This window comes from Coffea eugenioides, chromosome 9 (assembly GCF_003713205.1).
Source record: "Coffea eugenioides isolate CCC68of chromosome 9, Ceug_1.0, whole genome shotgun sequence".
Taxonomy (NCBI): Eukaryota; Viridiplantae; Streptophyta; class Magnoliopsida; order Gentianales; family Rubiaceae; genus Coffea; species Coffea eugenioides.
The window spans coordinates 34,760,540-34,777,660 of record NC_040043.1 but is presented as its reverse complement, the minus strand read 5'-3'; the positions used below and the strand labels follow the sequence as shown (position 1 = coordinate 34,777,660).

General features: G+C 37.4%; 1 protein-coding gene across 1 annotated transcript; it reads left to right on the top strand.

Annotated features, from left to right (window-relative positions):
• Nucleotides 1–10,303: 10,303 nt before the first annotated feature.
• Nucleotides 10,304–12,559, top strand: LOC113782469. Its single transcript, XM_027328361.1, has one exon. The coding sequence runs from the start codon at nt 10,304–10,306 to the stop codon at nt 12,557–12,559; it is 2,256 nt and encodes a 751-aa protein (XP_027184162.1).
• The last annotated feature ends 4,562 nt before the right edge of the window (nt 12,560–17,121 follow it).

Genomic DNA, 17,121 nt, shown 5'->3' with positions numbered 1-17,121 from the left:
GTTTTCTTAAATGGTTTTATTGATCAACAGGTTTATGTTGACCAACATCCCGATTTTGAGAATGAAACATTTTCAAATCATATGTTTAAATTTTCAAAAGTTTTGTATGGATTAAAACAAACTTCAAGAGTTTGATATGAACGGTTAAGTGATTTTTTGATTGAGAATGGTTTTAAAAGGGGCATTGTGGACACCACTCTTTTCACTAAATAAAGTTTCAAAAATCTCCTAATTGTACAAATATATGTTGATGATATTATCTTTGGTACTACTAATGAGTGTTTGTGCAAGAATTTTTCCACTATTATGCAAAAAGAGTTTGAGATGAGTATGATGGGAGAATTGAATTTCTTCCTTGGGCTACAAGTAGTTCAAACTCGAGAAGGTACGTTCATCAATCAAGCTAAATACACCAAGGAACTGCTCAAAAGATTTGGAATGGAAGATTCAAAACAAGTTGGAACACCAATGTGTACATCTACCAAGTTTGACAAGGATGAAAAAGGTATAAAAGTTGATGAAAAGATGTATAGAGGTATGATTGGTAGCTTACTTTATTTAACCACAAGTAGACCTAATATTATGTTCACTGTTTGCTTGTGTGCTCGTTCTCAATTTTCTCCAAAAGAATCTCATTTGATTGCTGTAAAAAGAATCTTTAGATACTTGAAAGGAACTTTGAACTATGGTCTTTGGTATCCAAGATGTCGTGAATTTCCTCTATGTGGTTTCTTGGATGCTGATTTTGGTGGTTGCAGGATAGATAGAAAAAGTACAAGTGGTACATGTCACTTTTTTGGTAATTGTCTAGTGTCATGGTTTAGTAAAAAATAAAATGCTATATCCTTGTCTACGATCGAAGCGGATTATATTGCCGCCGCTGCTTGTTGTGCTCAATTGATGTGGATGAAAAGTACATTAAATGATTTTGGATTGGAGTATGACTGTGTGCCTGTATTTTGTGATAATACAAGTGCCATAAATTTGACAAAAAATTCCATTCAATATTCTAGGACAAAACATATAGATATAAAGCATCATTTTATTCGTGATCTTGACAAAAAGGGCGAAATTTATGTACAATATGCTTGTTCAAAAGATCAAATTGCTAATATTCTTACAAAAGCCTTATCACTGGACCAATTTGTGTTTTTGAGAACAAAATTGGGCGTCTTAGAAAAGATTCTCTAAAACATTCTCTGGTCTCTCTGGTCACACTTTATCGGACGTCCGGTGCATTAGAAAGGATGTCCGACAGTGTTCTTGGTCATTTTTTCAGAAAAATTTTGGTTCGAACAGGTATGTCGGACACTTCTCTTCGTTCGACCGTCCAACAATCTAAAGATGCGTATTATAAAGCAGTTCTCTCATTCATTCAATTCATTTTTAACCATTGTCTCGGACGCAACCCTTTCTCTTCTCCCACTTTCAAATTTCAAAAATTCATCTCTCTTCTGAACAAGTTCCAAGAAATTGATCTGTCCAACACCATTACATTCCTTTTGTGCGTCCATTAGCCCTCATAACTTCCTCCAACTGCCAACCACCCTACAAATCCCAATTCTCAGCCGAAACTCTGGTCATTCAAAATTCGCTCTCTTTGGACAATTCTAGCATACATTGTAGTCTATACCGCACTCTAAATCCATCTCAGACACATTCGCATCATACTCTGTAACAAAATTATCCTGCTTATCATCATGGTTAGAGTAAGAGGAGGATCTGCTAGTGCCGGACGCACTACCAGACTAAGGGATGAAGACATTGAGATTGTCGAATCTTCCACCACGAAATCACCCAGAAAAGGAACTAAAGCACTTGGTGGAAAAAGGACACAGTTTGCCAGAAAGAAACGGACTGCTCAAACTGAGGAACTGCAAACCACTGAGCCTTCTATTGAGCAAACTGAGGAACAACAAACTGCTGAGCAAACTATTGAGGAACAGCAAACTGCTGAACCTACCACCAGGAAATCACGAAGGACAAGAACTGACGTATAACTGATGCACCATCTACTCAACACAGTGGAAAGAGAAAACGCCTTGCCAGAAAACAACCTGAGGCTCAAACTGATGAACAACCTACTCCATTACCCAAATTCATTGATGATGATGCCAGAGAGAGGTTTGAATTGATTTTACAAAAAGGTTTCATCAATCAGGGGACCATTATCCCTTATGAATTCTGTAAACTTGACCTTAAACCAGTTATTAAGCTTTTTGAATTTAAAAAATGGACTCACATTCTGACCATTCCCAACATTTATTATTCTGATATGCTTTATCAATCTTAGGAATGGTAACTCACACACTGATCTTGTTTCTCGAATCAATTTAGTCGATATTGCTTTTAATCCTGACATTGTTAATGCTATTTTACACACTAAAATTGAAGATGATTTTAAAGAAAAAATTACAATCTTTTACTCTTATGAAGAGTTTCCTTTTGCCTATCATCATTTTCATATTCCAAAACTCATGATCTATTTTCAAATACATTTTAACACTCCTGCTGAGGCAAAATTGGAGGATTTCAGTTCTTAAAATTTGATCATCTTTTTAATAATTTTAAATCTGTTGGTTCCTACTAATGGTCATAGGACTGATGCTAATAAAATAGAGTTTTACTTGTTTTATTGCTTTCTTGAAAAGATCAGAATTGATTTTGGCTTTGTTATGTGCAAGTTTTTACTCAAAATCAGCACTGATAGCCGTAGGAAACTTTCCTATGAAAAATTTCTAACTCCAATCTTTGCTCACTTTAAGATTTCTTTCACTGCAGTGTCACCAAAAGCGAGTACATCCACCACATTTTCAAAAGCTTATTTTGAAAGAAAAAATCTGAGATTTTTTTATGGTAAGTGGTGCTACAAGGAGTCTGTTTTGGAGTTTAGGACAAAGAGTCACCATGAAACTCCTGTCACCTCTAGAACTCCTCGAGATCAATCTAAATTTGTTTCACCCTTTACTATCCATCCTAGAAAATTATCCACTGAACCTTCTTCATCTAACTCTGAGGTCATCTCCTTGTTTGAGAACCTCAAACAACATGTTCTTCTTCTCGAAGATGGTCTGATAATGACCATGTCACCTGAGCAACAAAGCCACCTTCATTGACAAAAGGAATTTGCTTATGCCTCCTGTCCATCAAGAAGATGAGAATGTGCATCAAAAGGAGTCAAGAACTGAGCCAACTGAGCAAACTCCATATACTGAACCTATTCCAGAAGTTCATGCTTCCCGTCCTCAGCCACAAGATAAGGGCAAGGGTCTAGCAACTGAAGACAGTGATGACGATGAGGAAACTAAAGAATAAGAAGTGGATCTTGCTCAGTTTTACTTAACAAGGAGGAGACTTGGATCGTTCAAGATCACCATTTAGGCACCTTTAGGCACTTGCACTTCATTTTAGGATGGCACCTCATAGTAGATATTTGCATTTTTTGTATTTTGACATCTCAAGCACTCTGTACTCAGAATTCTGGTTATTTGGTTAACTCTGTTGGTTTGTAGTTTATTTGGTTAACTTTTATATTTTGATGGTTTCTGGTTACTTTTGTCAGTTAGCTTTTGTTTGGTTAATTCTGTTCTTGGTTTAATGAGTGCTGACTGATTGGTATACTTGTGGGATTACTGATTTCTGATATCAATTCTCTGTCTGTCAACTGTATTTCTGCTATTTTGACGTTCGTATATCAAATTGCATTTCTGGTATATGTTGCTGCTGGATCATCAATATGTTATTGATGACATTGATGTTGATTTTTTGGTATGATGTGGTATATTGACATTGGATTAATGCCATTGGTTCTTAAGATGACAAAAAGGGGGAGAAATGGTTGTTAAGATTATGATGGAATGCCTGGTAAATATGTGAGAGCGAGTTATCCTGAGGGGGAGTGTGTACTTACAAACTTTTTGGATGCATTATGTGAAGGGGAGTTTTGACTCAACTATTTTTTCCCTCCATCCATTGTTTTGTCATCATCAAAAAGGGGGAGATTATTAATCTTAGTCCCTAACTTTTAATGTTTACAAAACAAATGGATGTTACTAATATCTTCTCAAAAATCTTTTCAGCAATGAAGCAAATCAGGTTCAAAGATTAAGTACAAGTTAAAGAGGCAAAGAGTGATGAAAGCTGTCGGACGCCCGTGAAGACTGGATCGGACGTCCGATAATCATTGCGCAACTTCGGACGCATGAAGAACTCTACCACCGGACGTCCGAAGAAATTAAGTCATTCCTTCCAAACTCACTGATTTCGATCGGACGCACAACATTAGAGCACCAGACGTCCGACAAACATTGCGACACTTCGGACGCAAAGCATTGGAGGCACCGGACGTCCGAAAGGATTGAAGATGAATTCTCAATTTCACTATCTACTTTGGGACGCAAACATTGAAGGTACCGGACGTCCGAAAGAATTAAAATAAATTTTTTGAGCTCATTGCCTGCTGTCGGACGCAAGAAACAGGTCCACCGGACGTCCGACACTACCAACGGCTAGTTGGCTCTTCAACTGCTTTCCATCCATTGGAAACATTAATAAATGAACTTTTTGGTCTCATATAAATAGAGCATTGTCAACCACTTCCAAACAACTTTTGCACATTGAGACTACAAAAGATCTAGAGTGATTTTAGTAAGAAAATACTCTTCAAAGAAGATTTGTACTCTTGTTTGTGTGAATTTTGTGTAAGCCCTTCTTGTGTGAGAAAAATACTTTAATAGTATAGATTTATGAGGGTTATCCGAGTGATAGTAAAACTTCCTAATTTGACCAAGTGTGCCTTGGGGCAAGGAGAAAGTGATTCTTCCTTTGTACACAAAGATTGGTTGTATTTGACCAACTTGAATAGATTTGTTCTATAAAGTGATATTCAAACTCAAGAGGAGTTTGAAAATATTTGGTTTGCTATTCTTCCCTTTTGCTTACTACCTTACAAACATAAATTGATTATCTCTTCTACTCCTGAGCAATCTTACTTTCTTAATCAATTGTTCATTGTGTGGTCATCTAGAAAAGAGAGTAAATTTCATATCGAGCCAAAAAGTGTCTCATAACTTGATTAGTTTTCAAATAACCTAATTCACCCCCCTCTTAGGTTGTTTTCGATCCATACAGCCTCTCATCTCGACTCAGAGCTATGAATAATTTTAAGTCGATTGGAGCGTTGTCTCATCGACCAATTATACTTGTGGGGACGCCCCAACCCATTAGCCAACCTCGTAACTCGAGCCGATATGGGTCTGGTCGAGAAGTTTGGTGAACCATGAAAAATTTTATAGCTTGATATTTTGAGATCTTGTTTGGCATACTCCATTAGTATTGCCACCTCATGCGTGTTTGATTTTGAATTCGAGAGGGTGTTATGTTGGATGGAAGAAGCAAGTGGAGCACTACAGTCATGTTACTACTTGAGTTGACGGAGAGTCAACCTCAGATGGCTTGAAGCGGTTGAGATGTGGAAATAATTCCTAAGAACTCCTGTATCCTTCCCTGGGTGTTTATTTCCTACTTGTGCACTTAAATGAAAATTCATGTTAAAGTTGCTTTCAAGAATGCTATTTGATTAATTGGTGCTACTTGCTTACTTGCTTGATTTTCTTGGCCTCACTGAGCGTTAGCTCATCCCTTTAAGTTTGTTTTGCTTAACGGGGTTTGGAGGTGAAAGTTGGAAGTTTTAGACAAGCGACTTTTGGTGGAAGTTAGTGTACTTTTGTATGTTATTGGAGACCATTAAAGTGTGAATTTTGTTATATTTGGGATTTGTGGTTTGTAATTATATATGGTTTATTTGAGATTGTATATTCGAAATACTTCTTAATTAAATCGATGGTTAATTGTGATCCTTTATTAAGCTTGAACGAGTGGGTGACTCCTGACGAGAGTTGGGCAGGCGTTCCACTAATACTCTAGGGTTCGCTCTAGGGAGAGATGGGGGCGTCACAGTTGGTATCAGAGCGCTAGGTTTGAAATACCTGGAATAGGGTTAGGAGTTCTTAGTCGTGAACTTTTAGTCATAGAAATTCATGATAAACCTTAAGTTAAATTTTTGAATGGCACCAGTGATTATAAGGTCCTAACCTTTAGTTTTGTGAATTAATTGTAGGTCATGGAAGGAAATGGTAGAAATGAGTCACTTTTGAGGCATTTTTCAGTGATTCGTTATCGAGAGAGGGTTGGGGATCCTCTTTGCTAGTGGACCCCAGTTCGTCGAAATAGGCTTTTATGTGATTGTTGGAGGACTTACTCATACTCTAACGATGTGGTACTAGCGGTAATCGATGATTGGAGGTAATTATCTAATGCGAATAGGATAGCCCAAGAGGATAATTAAGGGTTGAGGGCAACTGTGGACGTCCAAACCGCTAGGGTTCATGAGCTGAAGATGAATGTACTCGAAGAGCGAAATAGAGTAGAAACCCTTCGTGAGCAGCTTTAAGAGGCTAATCGTCGACTTGCTAGGGTCACTACAAGAAATGTATTTTTCAGTGACAAAAATTTATGTGACAACAAAAATCTTGTCACAGATAACCTAATTCAGTGACGACATTAGGTGTCATCACAGATGAGTACAACACAAGCATAATCAGTGACAACATTGGAAGTTGTCATTCTCAACTCGTCACGAAATAGTTGGCGCGCATCTCATTTGATGCCGCGGGAAATGAATTTATGAAAACTCAAGTAAAGTCGTCACAAACGCTCTCTCTACAGTGACAACATAACTTGTTGTCATTGAAAGTCTACCCGATTCCAATTTTGTGACAACTTTTTGCATCACTGTATACTACAGTATTTTCATCAACTTTCACTAATTCTACTAGGACACCCTAATTTTATTTTTTAGCCCCCAATTCTTTTATATTAGCAAAAGCACCGAAGATATGACACCCTAATTTTATAATTTAGCCCCTATTCATTACGTATTAGCAAAATGCAAATGATATAATAACAAACTATTTTTAGATATTTGTAATTTTTGCTAAGTTGACATAATAGACATGTCTGAGCATAAAAATTTTTTCACGAATTGTTTATTATTCCTTATAACAACCCCCAAAAATCAATAACTGAAATAATTTGAAAAAGTGTAATTGAATATAATTTGTAGTCTAATGTTAGCACTGTGAAAGATTAGTATAACGTGTAATACATCATAAGTAATAATTATTTTCATATGGAATGGGTATATACGAAATTAAAATTATTCAGTAAAATATCTGTCGTGCAATAAGATTGAGAGTTGTAACACATTTAACAGAATATTTGATTACATGTTTCTTTTAATTTATTATAAAAACTAAGTAATAGACAAAGAGTAAGATAAGCATGAGTAAGAAGTGCTATACTGTATATAAGCAATTCTATAGTATTTTCATCAAATTTCACTAATTCTACTATGGCACCCTAATTTTATTATTTAGCCCCCAATTCTTTTATATGAGCAAAAGCACCGAAGATATGACACCCTAATTTTATAATTTAGCCCCTATTCATTACGTATTAGCAAAATGCAAATGATATAATAACAAACTATTTTTAGATATTTGTAATTTTTGCTAAGTTGACATAATAGACATGTCTGAGCATAAAAATGTTTTCACGAATTGTTTATTATTCCTTATAACAACCCCCAAAAATCAATAACTGAAATAATTTGAAAAAGTGTAATTGAATATAATTTGTAGTCTAATGTTAGCACTGTGAAAGATTAGTATAACGTGTAATACATCATAAGTAATAATTATTTTCATATGGAATGGGTATATACGAAATTAAAATTATTCAGTAAAATATCTGTCGTGCAATAAGATTGAGAGTTGTAACACATTTAACAGAATATTTGATTACATGTTTCTTTTAATTTATTATAAAAACTAAGTAATAGACAAAGAGTAGGATAAGCATGAGTAAGAAGTGCTATACTGTATATAAGCGATTCTATGCATGTTAAATTTTTGAAACATGTTTTATTGTGTAAGTTTTATTGTAAGGTAATTTCTTAAATAATTTGTATATTGAGTTGTCCAAACCCAAAAAGATGTATATAGACACAAACAAGCACACATATATATATATATACATGCACAAAAAAGAAACCAATATCAAATAATTTATTTGATATTTATAGATGAGATTAAGGAAAAAAAAAAGAGATTAAGTATGAAAAAAGAAACCTGAAAAAAAAATTTGACCAGGGAAAAAAAAAAGAAAAAAAATGTATGAAGCTAAAGGTGTGAATCCTGGAATCTCAAAGATGTGCTTAGATGCCAAAAAAAAAAGAGCGCCAGTCTGAAATCTGAAAGAGGCGCGAGGCGGGTGGCTGAAATCTCTACAAAACGACGTCGTTTTTGGTTGTTCACACACAAACAAAAGTCTCGCCGCTTCTCTCTTCCAACACTTAGACAAATTTCATTCTCAGTCTTTCCTTCCTATGGTGAACTAACCCTTCCTTCCCGTAGATTCGAAATGCCGCTCGCCACCGTTAGCCGCTGAAGTCCGCCGCAATCCACCAGCTCAGGTGAAGGAAAATAGAGGAGGGCTTTGGCAGTAGAACAAAACAGAGGGAAAAGAACAAAACAAGAAAAAAAGAACAAAATAGAGGAGAAAAAAAGGGCGGCGCACAAGTGAGCAAGAAAAGCTGAGGGGGAAGCCTGAGAAAGGGCGGCTAGGTTTTAGAGGAGAAAAAGAGAAACAGAAGAGCAGAGAAGCAGCTAGGGTTCTTGGAAGGGAGGCCTTGAGCGTGAAAAGAAAAAAAACAGAGTGAAGGAAGAGTGGCAGCTGACGGGAAGATCAGGAGAGAAAGACGCGGCAACGGACAGAGGAGGAAGAACCAGGTCACCACCAGTCCGCGTCCGCTCTGCTGCTGTCTGCCATCGCCAACACCGCGCACAACCTCCTGGGCTGCTGCCGTTCTCTGTAACACTAGATGAAGGCTCTCGGACGAAGTCAGACCTAGTCATCTTCCAATTCCAACTCACCATCTTCGGCTTCGTCATAATCGCCGTCGCCACCGCTCAAGTAAGAGCACTATAAGTCGCCCCTTTTTCTTTGAATTTCAGTTCCTTCCCAAGTCCTCTAAGCATGTCTGCCATGGCTTCGTTTATTGCAATTGCCCCGTTGATTGTTCAAATTTTAGCATGCGCATGTTATATCATGATTGAATTTGAAATCCCTTGTACTTCTGATGATTTTGGGGCCAACCGTGGCTTCATTTGAGCAAAGAATTGCTGGAATTTTTCATGTTCGTTTACTGTTTGTTAAAATGCCCAAGTGGTCTAACAGCAGGCCGTAACAGGGCATTCGTTCAATGCTCATTGCTGCATTTTATCTTTCCCTATCCCTGTCTCAAGTTTTGGTTGATGAAATTGTAAATCTGATTAGCATATCAGGACTGCCTCTGAATTTCATAGCTTTCTTTCTAATAACTACACATTGTGAGAATTTTTTTTCCCCCGAAGGGTATGACATGCTCTGCCCTACAAAATGGGAGAAAGTATCAACTTTAAGGCCACTTTTGAAGCGAACATATATATAGTTGTAATAATTTCAAGCCGGTTGCTTGCAGTTTAACATGATCACGGTATAGATTTTTGGCAACCCAAACGCCAGATTTAAAGTCGAACCACTCCACAGGCGGTTTGGGCCGGCCACAAAAGGATTATTTTAAAGTTGGGCAGTCGTAGTGAAGGGTGCATACACTTTTCAGCCAACTCATTAGTTCTGCTGCTCAATCAGTCAACCTCCAAAGACTGGCTAACTTCATTTTAAACTGTAGATAGGGTAGGTCAGTTTAAGGGTAAAAAAAAAAAAAACTGAATTTAGATACTTATAATACTACTGTACTCTAACATGGCCAGATTGCTGAGTTCATTACCAATTACTTCACAGTCACTACTGAGTTCGAACAGGTGCCAAAACTAGAATGTCGTCCCAGGGCATTCGTTCAATGCTCATTGCTGCATTTTATCTTTCCCTATCCCTGTCTCAAGTTTACGCATTTGAGTCTGGTTGATGAACTTGTAAATCTGATTAGCATATCAGGACTGCAGGCTGAGTTTCGTGATGTTTCTGCTTCTTGGTTTTGTCTCATTGCCTGGTTTGATATTCAATCTGATAGGGAATCCGCAATTGAAAATGAAAATTGCAGCTAGTGTTGTCGAAACCTTCAGTTTGCCGAAATCTTCTTCCATTTCTTTTGCATGAAAGTCTCATAAAAAACTTGTATTCTCTTTAGTTTGATATTACAAAAGTATTTTGTACTAAAGGCTGATGTGTCTATATCTAGGACATGGATAAAACTTGGATGAAGATTAGCAATAGGAAGGACAAGGCTTATGAACTCGGAGTCAAAAATTTCCTCAAGTTTGCATATTCTCAAAAAGTTGAAAATCAGAAAATCCCATGCCCATGTACACAATGCAATAATTTTTGTAACCAAACTAAAACAGTTGTGGAGGATCACTTATTGACTCAAGGCATTCGTAAAAGCTACACAAGATGGATACACCATGGGGAACAATTTCGACACCAAAATTGTGGGGATAGTACTAAACATGGGGATGGAGAGGAGGATAGTGATACTGAAGATTTAAATGACATGTTGCACGATATTGGGACAGCACAATGGGGGGACAATTGGGCTGGTAGGGAAGAATCAACGGATGATAGTCTAAATGCGAATCATAGTGACACAAATAACTTTCTTAAATTGTTAGAAGATGCAAAAAAGGAGCTGTATCCAGGGAATCATTTTTACTCAAAGTTATCCTTTGTAGTCACTTTGCTCCATTTGAAAACAATGAGCGGGTGGACCATAAAGTCCTTCAATGCATTGCTGGAAATTTTTAGCCATGCACTACCTCCTGAAGCCACAGTTCCCAAGTCTTTTGCTGATGCTAAGAAGCTCATTCGAGACTTAGGTTTTAAATCTGAAAAAATCCATGCTTGTGTCAATGATTGTGTTCTCTTCCGCAAGGAAAATGAAAATTTTGACACTTGTCCAAATCTAAATTGTAAAGAACCTCGCTACAAGATGGCAGGTTCAAGAGTTCCACGCAAAGTTTTGCGTTACTTTCCTTTGAAACCTAGGCTGCAACGATTATATACCCACAAAGAAATAGCTTCAGATATGAGATGGCATAAAGAAAAGTGTGTGCATGATGATAACATCATGCGGCATCCAGCAGACAGTGAAGCATGGAAACACTTTGATAGGTTGCATCCGGACTTTGCCGTTGATCCTAGAAATGTGAGGTTAGGTCTTGCAACTGATGGTTTCAATCCTTTTGGGACCATGATTAGTGCTTATAGCATCTGGCCTATTTATCTAGTGCCATACAATCTGCCCCCTTGGAAGTGTATGAGAGATCCTTTCTTTTTCCTATCAATGCTAATTCCTGGGCCTAAATCCCCGGGAAATGAGATTGATGTTTACATGGAGCCTCTAATAGATGAACTGAATGAAATGTGGCTTGGTGTTGAAACATATGATGCATATAGTGGCAAGAAATTTGACCTCCGGGCAGCTTTACTATGGACTATAAATGATTTTCCAGCTTATGCAATGCTGTCCGGATGGAGTACGAAAAGGTATCAAGCATGTCCTATTTGCATGGTTGAGACAACTTGCGTACATTTACCACACCGAAAAAAGTTGTGTTACACAGGTCATCGCCGCTTCTTACCCATTGACCATTCTTGGCGGCGAGAAAAAAAACCTTTCGATGGCAATGTGGACTTTAGGAATCCTGTTGCACCTTTATCTGGAAATGAAATTTTGGATCAGGTACAAAATATGGAGGTAAATTTTGGGAAGACCAAGGCGCAATCCAATGCAAAGAAACGCAAGCGTTCTGAGAGTGGTTTGAACTGGACAAAGAAAAGTTGTTTCTTTGAGTTACCATATTGGGCAGACCTCCTTCTTAGGCATAATTTGGATTTAATGCATGTGTCAAAAAATGTCTCAGAGGCTGTCATTGCCACAATTATGGATATTGAAAACAAAACCAAAGACCACTGGTTGTGTCGTCAAGATTTGAAGGATTTGGGTTTGAAAAAAGAGCTACATTTGATTCCAAATGGCGACTCTTATATCATGCCACATGCCTGTTACAGCCTAACCAAGGAGGAGAAAAAAAAAGTATGTGAGTTCTTGAATTCTGTCAAATATCCAGATGGGTTTGCCTCAAACATTTGCCGATGTATAAAGAATGGCCAGTTTCAAATTTCTGGAATGAAAAGTCATGACTTCCACATTTTTATACAAAGGCTACTCCCACTTGCAATCCGTGGAAGTTTAACAAAAGAAGTTCGGCAAGTGCTATTCGAGTTAAGTGAATTCTTCAAAAAATTATGTGCTAGAACATTACATAGAGAGGTTCTGGAGGAGTTAGGCCAAAAAATTGCAGTCATCTTATGTAAATTAGAGAGGTTGTTCCCTCCAGCTTTCTTCGATATAATGATGCACTTGATGGTTCACTTGCCTGCTGAAGCTATCCTTGGCGGTCCAGCTCAATATCGTTGGATGTTCCCATTTGAGAGGTAGAGAGTTGTACATATAGCCTTGTAAGTTTTTTTTTATTAAAGACCACTGCAATCTTCTAATTTCTTTTATTTTCCTTTGAGAAAGACATATGGCAGTGCTGAAAAGTTATGTTGGGAATAAGGCCCGGCCAGAGGGATGCATTGCTGAGCGGTACATAGATAAAGAATGCTTGACATTCTGCTCTATGTACCTAGACAATATTGATACGATATTCAACAAGCCTGAACGAAACAATGATAGGGGATATAATACTGGTGAATTGTCCATTTTTTCATGCCCTGGTCGTCCATTTGGAGGGCCCAAAAGGGGCAATTTCCTTGACTCAGAGCTGGAAAAAATTCATACATTTATATTGAACAATTGTGATGAGCTTGAGGACTATATAAAGTAAGCTTTTAATGTTAATTAAAGCTTGTACCTTTGTTCTATATTTTGATATGTTCAAAGGCAAATTTATACAAGGTGATTGTTTTTGTCTATAGTGCGCATAAAATGGAGTTGGAGGCAGAGAGTGCTGAAAATGTGGACCAAAGGCACGATAGAGAATTTGCAAAATGGGTTAAACAACGTGTATGTTTGTAGTGTCATTTGGACAGCCTACTTTTTTTTATCTCTAATACAATAAATTACTGATTTAGGTGAAATTGTCCTTACTAGGTTATGTATGGCAGCGAGGCTTCCAATGGTGAGCTTAGAGCATTAGCATTTGGGCTAGACAATCGAGTTTGCATGTATACGGGTTGCATGGTTAATGGGTATAGGTTTCACACGGAAAATCGGGAAAGGCAAAGAAAGACTCAAAACAGTGGTATTGTAGTTAGAGGTGAGCATGGTAACAAAATGATCGATTTTTATGGTGTGATACAACAAATTATTGAAGTAAGATACTGGCTCGGGAAAAAAAAGGTTATAGTATTCAAGTGTGACTGGTGGAAGACCGATGATAGTGCTGGGATGCAAGTGGACAAAGAATGGGGTATCACAAGTGTCAATTCGTCTAGAAAATGGTATGAAGACCAACCATATGTCCTCCCTCAACATGTCCAACAAGTCTTTTATCTTGAAGACTTGAAACTAGGCAAAAACTGGTTTGTCGTCGAGAGGTTCAGTCCAAGGCACTTGTATGATGTTCCTGAAGATTTAGAAAAAGAACCAATGGTTGAGGAAATATATCAAGAAGAAGCAACTGGGGATTTCACTATTATAATAGACCTCGACAATCCACCATTACTTTCAAGAGAAGACAATGAGATACCGAAGGCTGTACCTTCATCCATTGTACATGCTGAGAAGTCAAAAAATAGCTCAAATGGCACCTTTGAAGACTTCATTAATGATGATGATGAAGTGAATGAACATGAGTCTAACAATGAGGAAGACGAAGAGGAGATTCTTAGTGATAATGACATCGATTCGAAATAGGTGAAATTGATGAGGACTACATGACACTAAATTTAATCTCTTTAACTCCGGCTAACTAGTTTTTATTCCTAAATTATACTATGCTGTAACACTAACTTCTTGTTACTTTTAGATGGCTGGACTAGGAAAGCGAGGCCAAATGCTGCAGAGAAAAGCTCAAGGTGCACAACAGCCTGCAATACCTAATTCAGTTGGAAGCAATCAACCAAGAAGTGCATCCAAGAGTGTATCCTCAGAGGATGCAATATATGTTACTCCAACTTCTTCACCTAGAGAAATTGCTAGTGAGAGTAGGATGATACACCCTCAGACATCTGAGTCTCGTGCATCCGGAGAAAATGAGACAAATCCAGTTTCGGATGAGCAAGAAAATGGTAAGTTAGACTTCATTTTCACGGCTGAAATTAAAAATCAAGTTTCTATTTCATGACTGACTTTGTTAATGTGGTCAAAGTAATGTATGGATTGATATTTGTTAATAGCTATGCTGCTGTCAGCAAGAAGAAGAGGACGTACACGAAATCTATCATTATCAAAAAAAAAGGGAGGCTAATGAGACGCTCACCATTGAAATTGATGATTGTATTCGGCGGATTGTTGGGAAGGATTCTCAATACTTCATCACAGAAGGTGGTTGTGTTGTTAGGAAGGCTGCTAGGCTTAATGTTCCAAAGTGGTCCCATCTCAATCCCGGTGACCGAGAAGGCATATACAGGACGGTTACGGTATTTGTTGTCCTGCTAATACTCTAATTTCATCCAGAAAGTATGAGAGATTTTACTGCTTTAGATTTGCTTGGTTTAAAGTAGATTGCACTGTTATTGTAGGATGAATTTCGATTTCCAGAGCACATCACCTCAAAAACTGCTATTAATAGGCAGTTAAACACACAATATCGAAACCATCGATATCGGCTTCACAAGTATTTCCAGAGTTTTGAATCAAGGCAAGAAGCATTGAGGCAAGTTCCTGAAGGTGTGAGTGAAGAAGATTGGAAGTGGCTGGTCAGCTACTTTGAAAATGATGAATTTAAGGTTAGCTTGTCAAAATAACCTATCCTTTTATTAAATTTCAGATTTCACTTCACAAATTTGCTAATCTTTGTCAGTTAAAATTTTCACTAATTTATGGCAGAAAATTAGTGAACGTAACAAGCAAAATCGTGCCAAAAATGACTGCTACACTACTGTTGGCACAAAATCGCTTGCAAGAGTTGTTGAGGAAAAGGTAATCTGAAACCCAGCCAACAGTTGTACATATACATCCTTTTTGTCATATGACTGAAAATGAAAAAATTGAAAATTTGGACAGAAAAGGAAAGAAGATGTCGAGCTTTCAGAGATAGACATGTTTGAGTTAAGTCGAAAGTCAAAGAAGTCAGGGGGGCTGGTAAATGACAAAGCAAAAGAGACCTTGGTGAGCTGTTTCACTTGGATAATGGATTTTTAAATTATTGACATCCATTCCAGCTACATAATGATCATATTTTTTACTTGCCTAGGACAAAATGAGGGAATTGCAGGCTACAACTTCAATGACTAGCAAGGAAATATGCGAGCAAGAACTTGGTTACGTACCTGGACACATCCGCGGTCGTAATGCAACCAAGAAGCAAGCTGCTGAGGTAGAACGCTGGAGGCATGAGATTGAGGACAGCCGAAAAAGAGCAGATGAAGCAGAAAAACGAGCTGCAGAAGTAACTCAACAATTCACTGCTCAGCAAGAGTTGATTAAGACCTTGCAACAGCAACAAACAGAAACAAGAAGCCTGTATGATGAGTTAGCTAACCAGCTGAAAGACTTGCGCAAATAAGCAACTTCTGTGTGAGGTATAAATAAATTGTTTGCTCTTCATAGTTATTACAATTGAGGCACTTGAATTCTGGTTCTATAAAATAGAGATTCATTTTTAATACAATTGGGTTGCTTGATGTCAATTTAGTTGCTTGATGGCACTTGAAATCTGGTTCCACCAAATCTGATTCCTGTTTAATGCAATTGAGTTGCTTGAGGCTGATTTAGGTGCTTGAAATCTTGTTCATGTTTAATTACAGCCATTGAGGTGCTGGATGTTGCAACCAAAACTTAGTGTTTTTAAAGCAAATGTGTTTGAACGTTGGGATGTATTCCACTTTTTTCTTTGTCGAAGTCATCTAAATTTTTCTGTATCAGAATTTTTTTTTTGTGCTAAGGAAAAAGAGGCACCTGTGATTGTGTGTGTGTGTGTGTGTTTTTTTTTCTTGATATACTGTGTGGTTCACGATCATCTAGGCTCTCAATTATTTTCAAGCGGATAGACCAGCTATGATTGTAAACCTGTAAAGCAAGCAGGCTACTAGTCCTGTTGGAGTGTCTAACCTGGATAGTGAACATGTTCTTGTTAATAGAGATTAAGGAGTTTTGATGTGCACATAATATCCAATGTAAACTAGAAAGTTCTCTTAGAACTCTTGAACGTGGTTCAGTTGTACTCCACCACATTGGAGCTTTCTTGAAACAAAAAATATGGCGGATTGGGCTAAATGAATATATGCATTTGCTTAGTTGATCCTTTCTTTTGGTGGCGTTTTTGGTGTTTTGTGTGTTTTTGGGTGGGGGGCAATGTAGATTTACATAGTAAAACAAGCCTATACTAGATACAAGTAGATCAGCAAAAACACTTCTGGGACAGGTCCCATTCCAGAGCTAATTTCCAAGGTTACTGTGTTAGTGGAATCTTCCACCAAGCTACTACCACATGTTGTATCTCATCCACAATTAATGGACCCAATAATACTGACAGCTGAAGTTGCCAAAGCTCTGAAGAAAATCTTTTAATAAATAATAAACTTTGCACCCCTAAATCAATTGTCATTCCATTTTTTAAGTTGGTTTTTTAGCTTCCTGTTTCATCTGTGATCAAGAATAGTTAAAAGTTTGAGGTTCGGACATGCTCTTCATGAAAATGCAGAATAATAATCACAACAATGTTGTTTGATTTATACTTTGGGTAACTTTCGAGATTTTATAGTTGTACAAAGTTTAATAGTGCCTTTATCAAGCTACGCTTTTATTCTTGGTCCACAAGAAAGATTCAATAGAGAAATAGATTAGTTGTATACTTTCGTAGTACGCAATTAACTGTCAATGGTTTGTTCTTG

Coding starts and splice junctions, on each gene's coding strand:
- LOC113782469 (XM_027328361.1), top strand. CDS start 10,304: ATGGATAAAACTTGGATGAAGATTAGCAATAGGAAGGACAAGGCTTAT.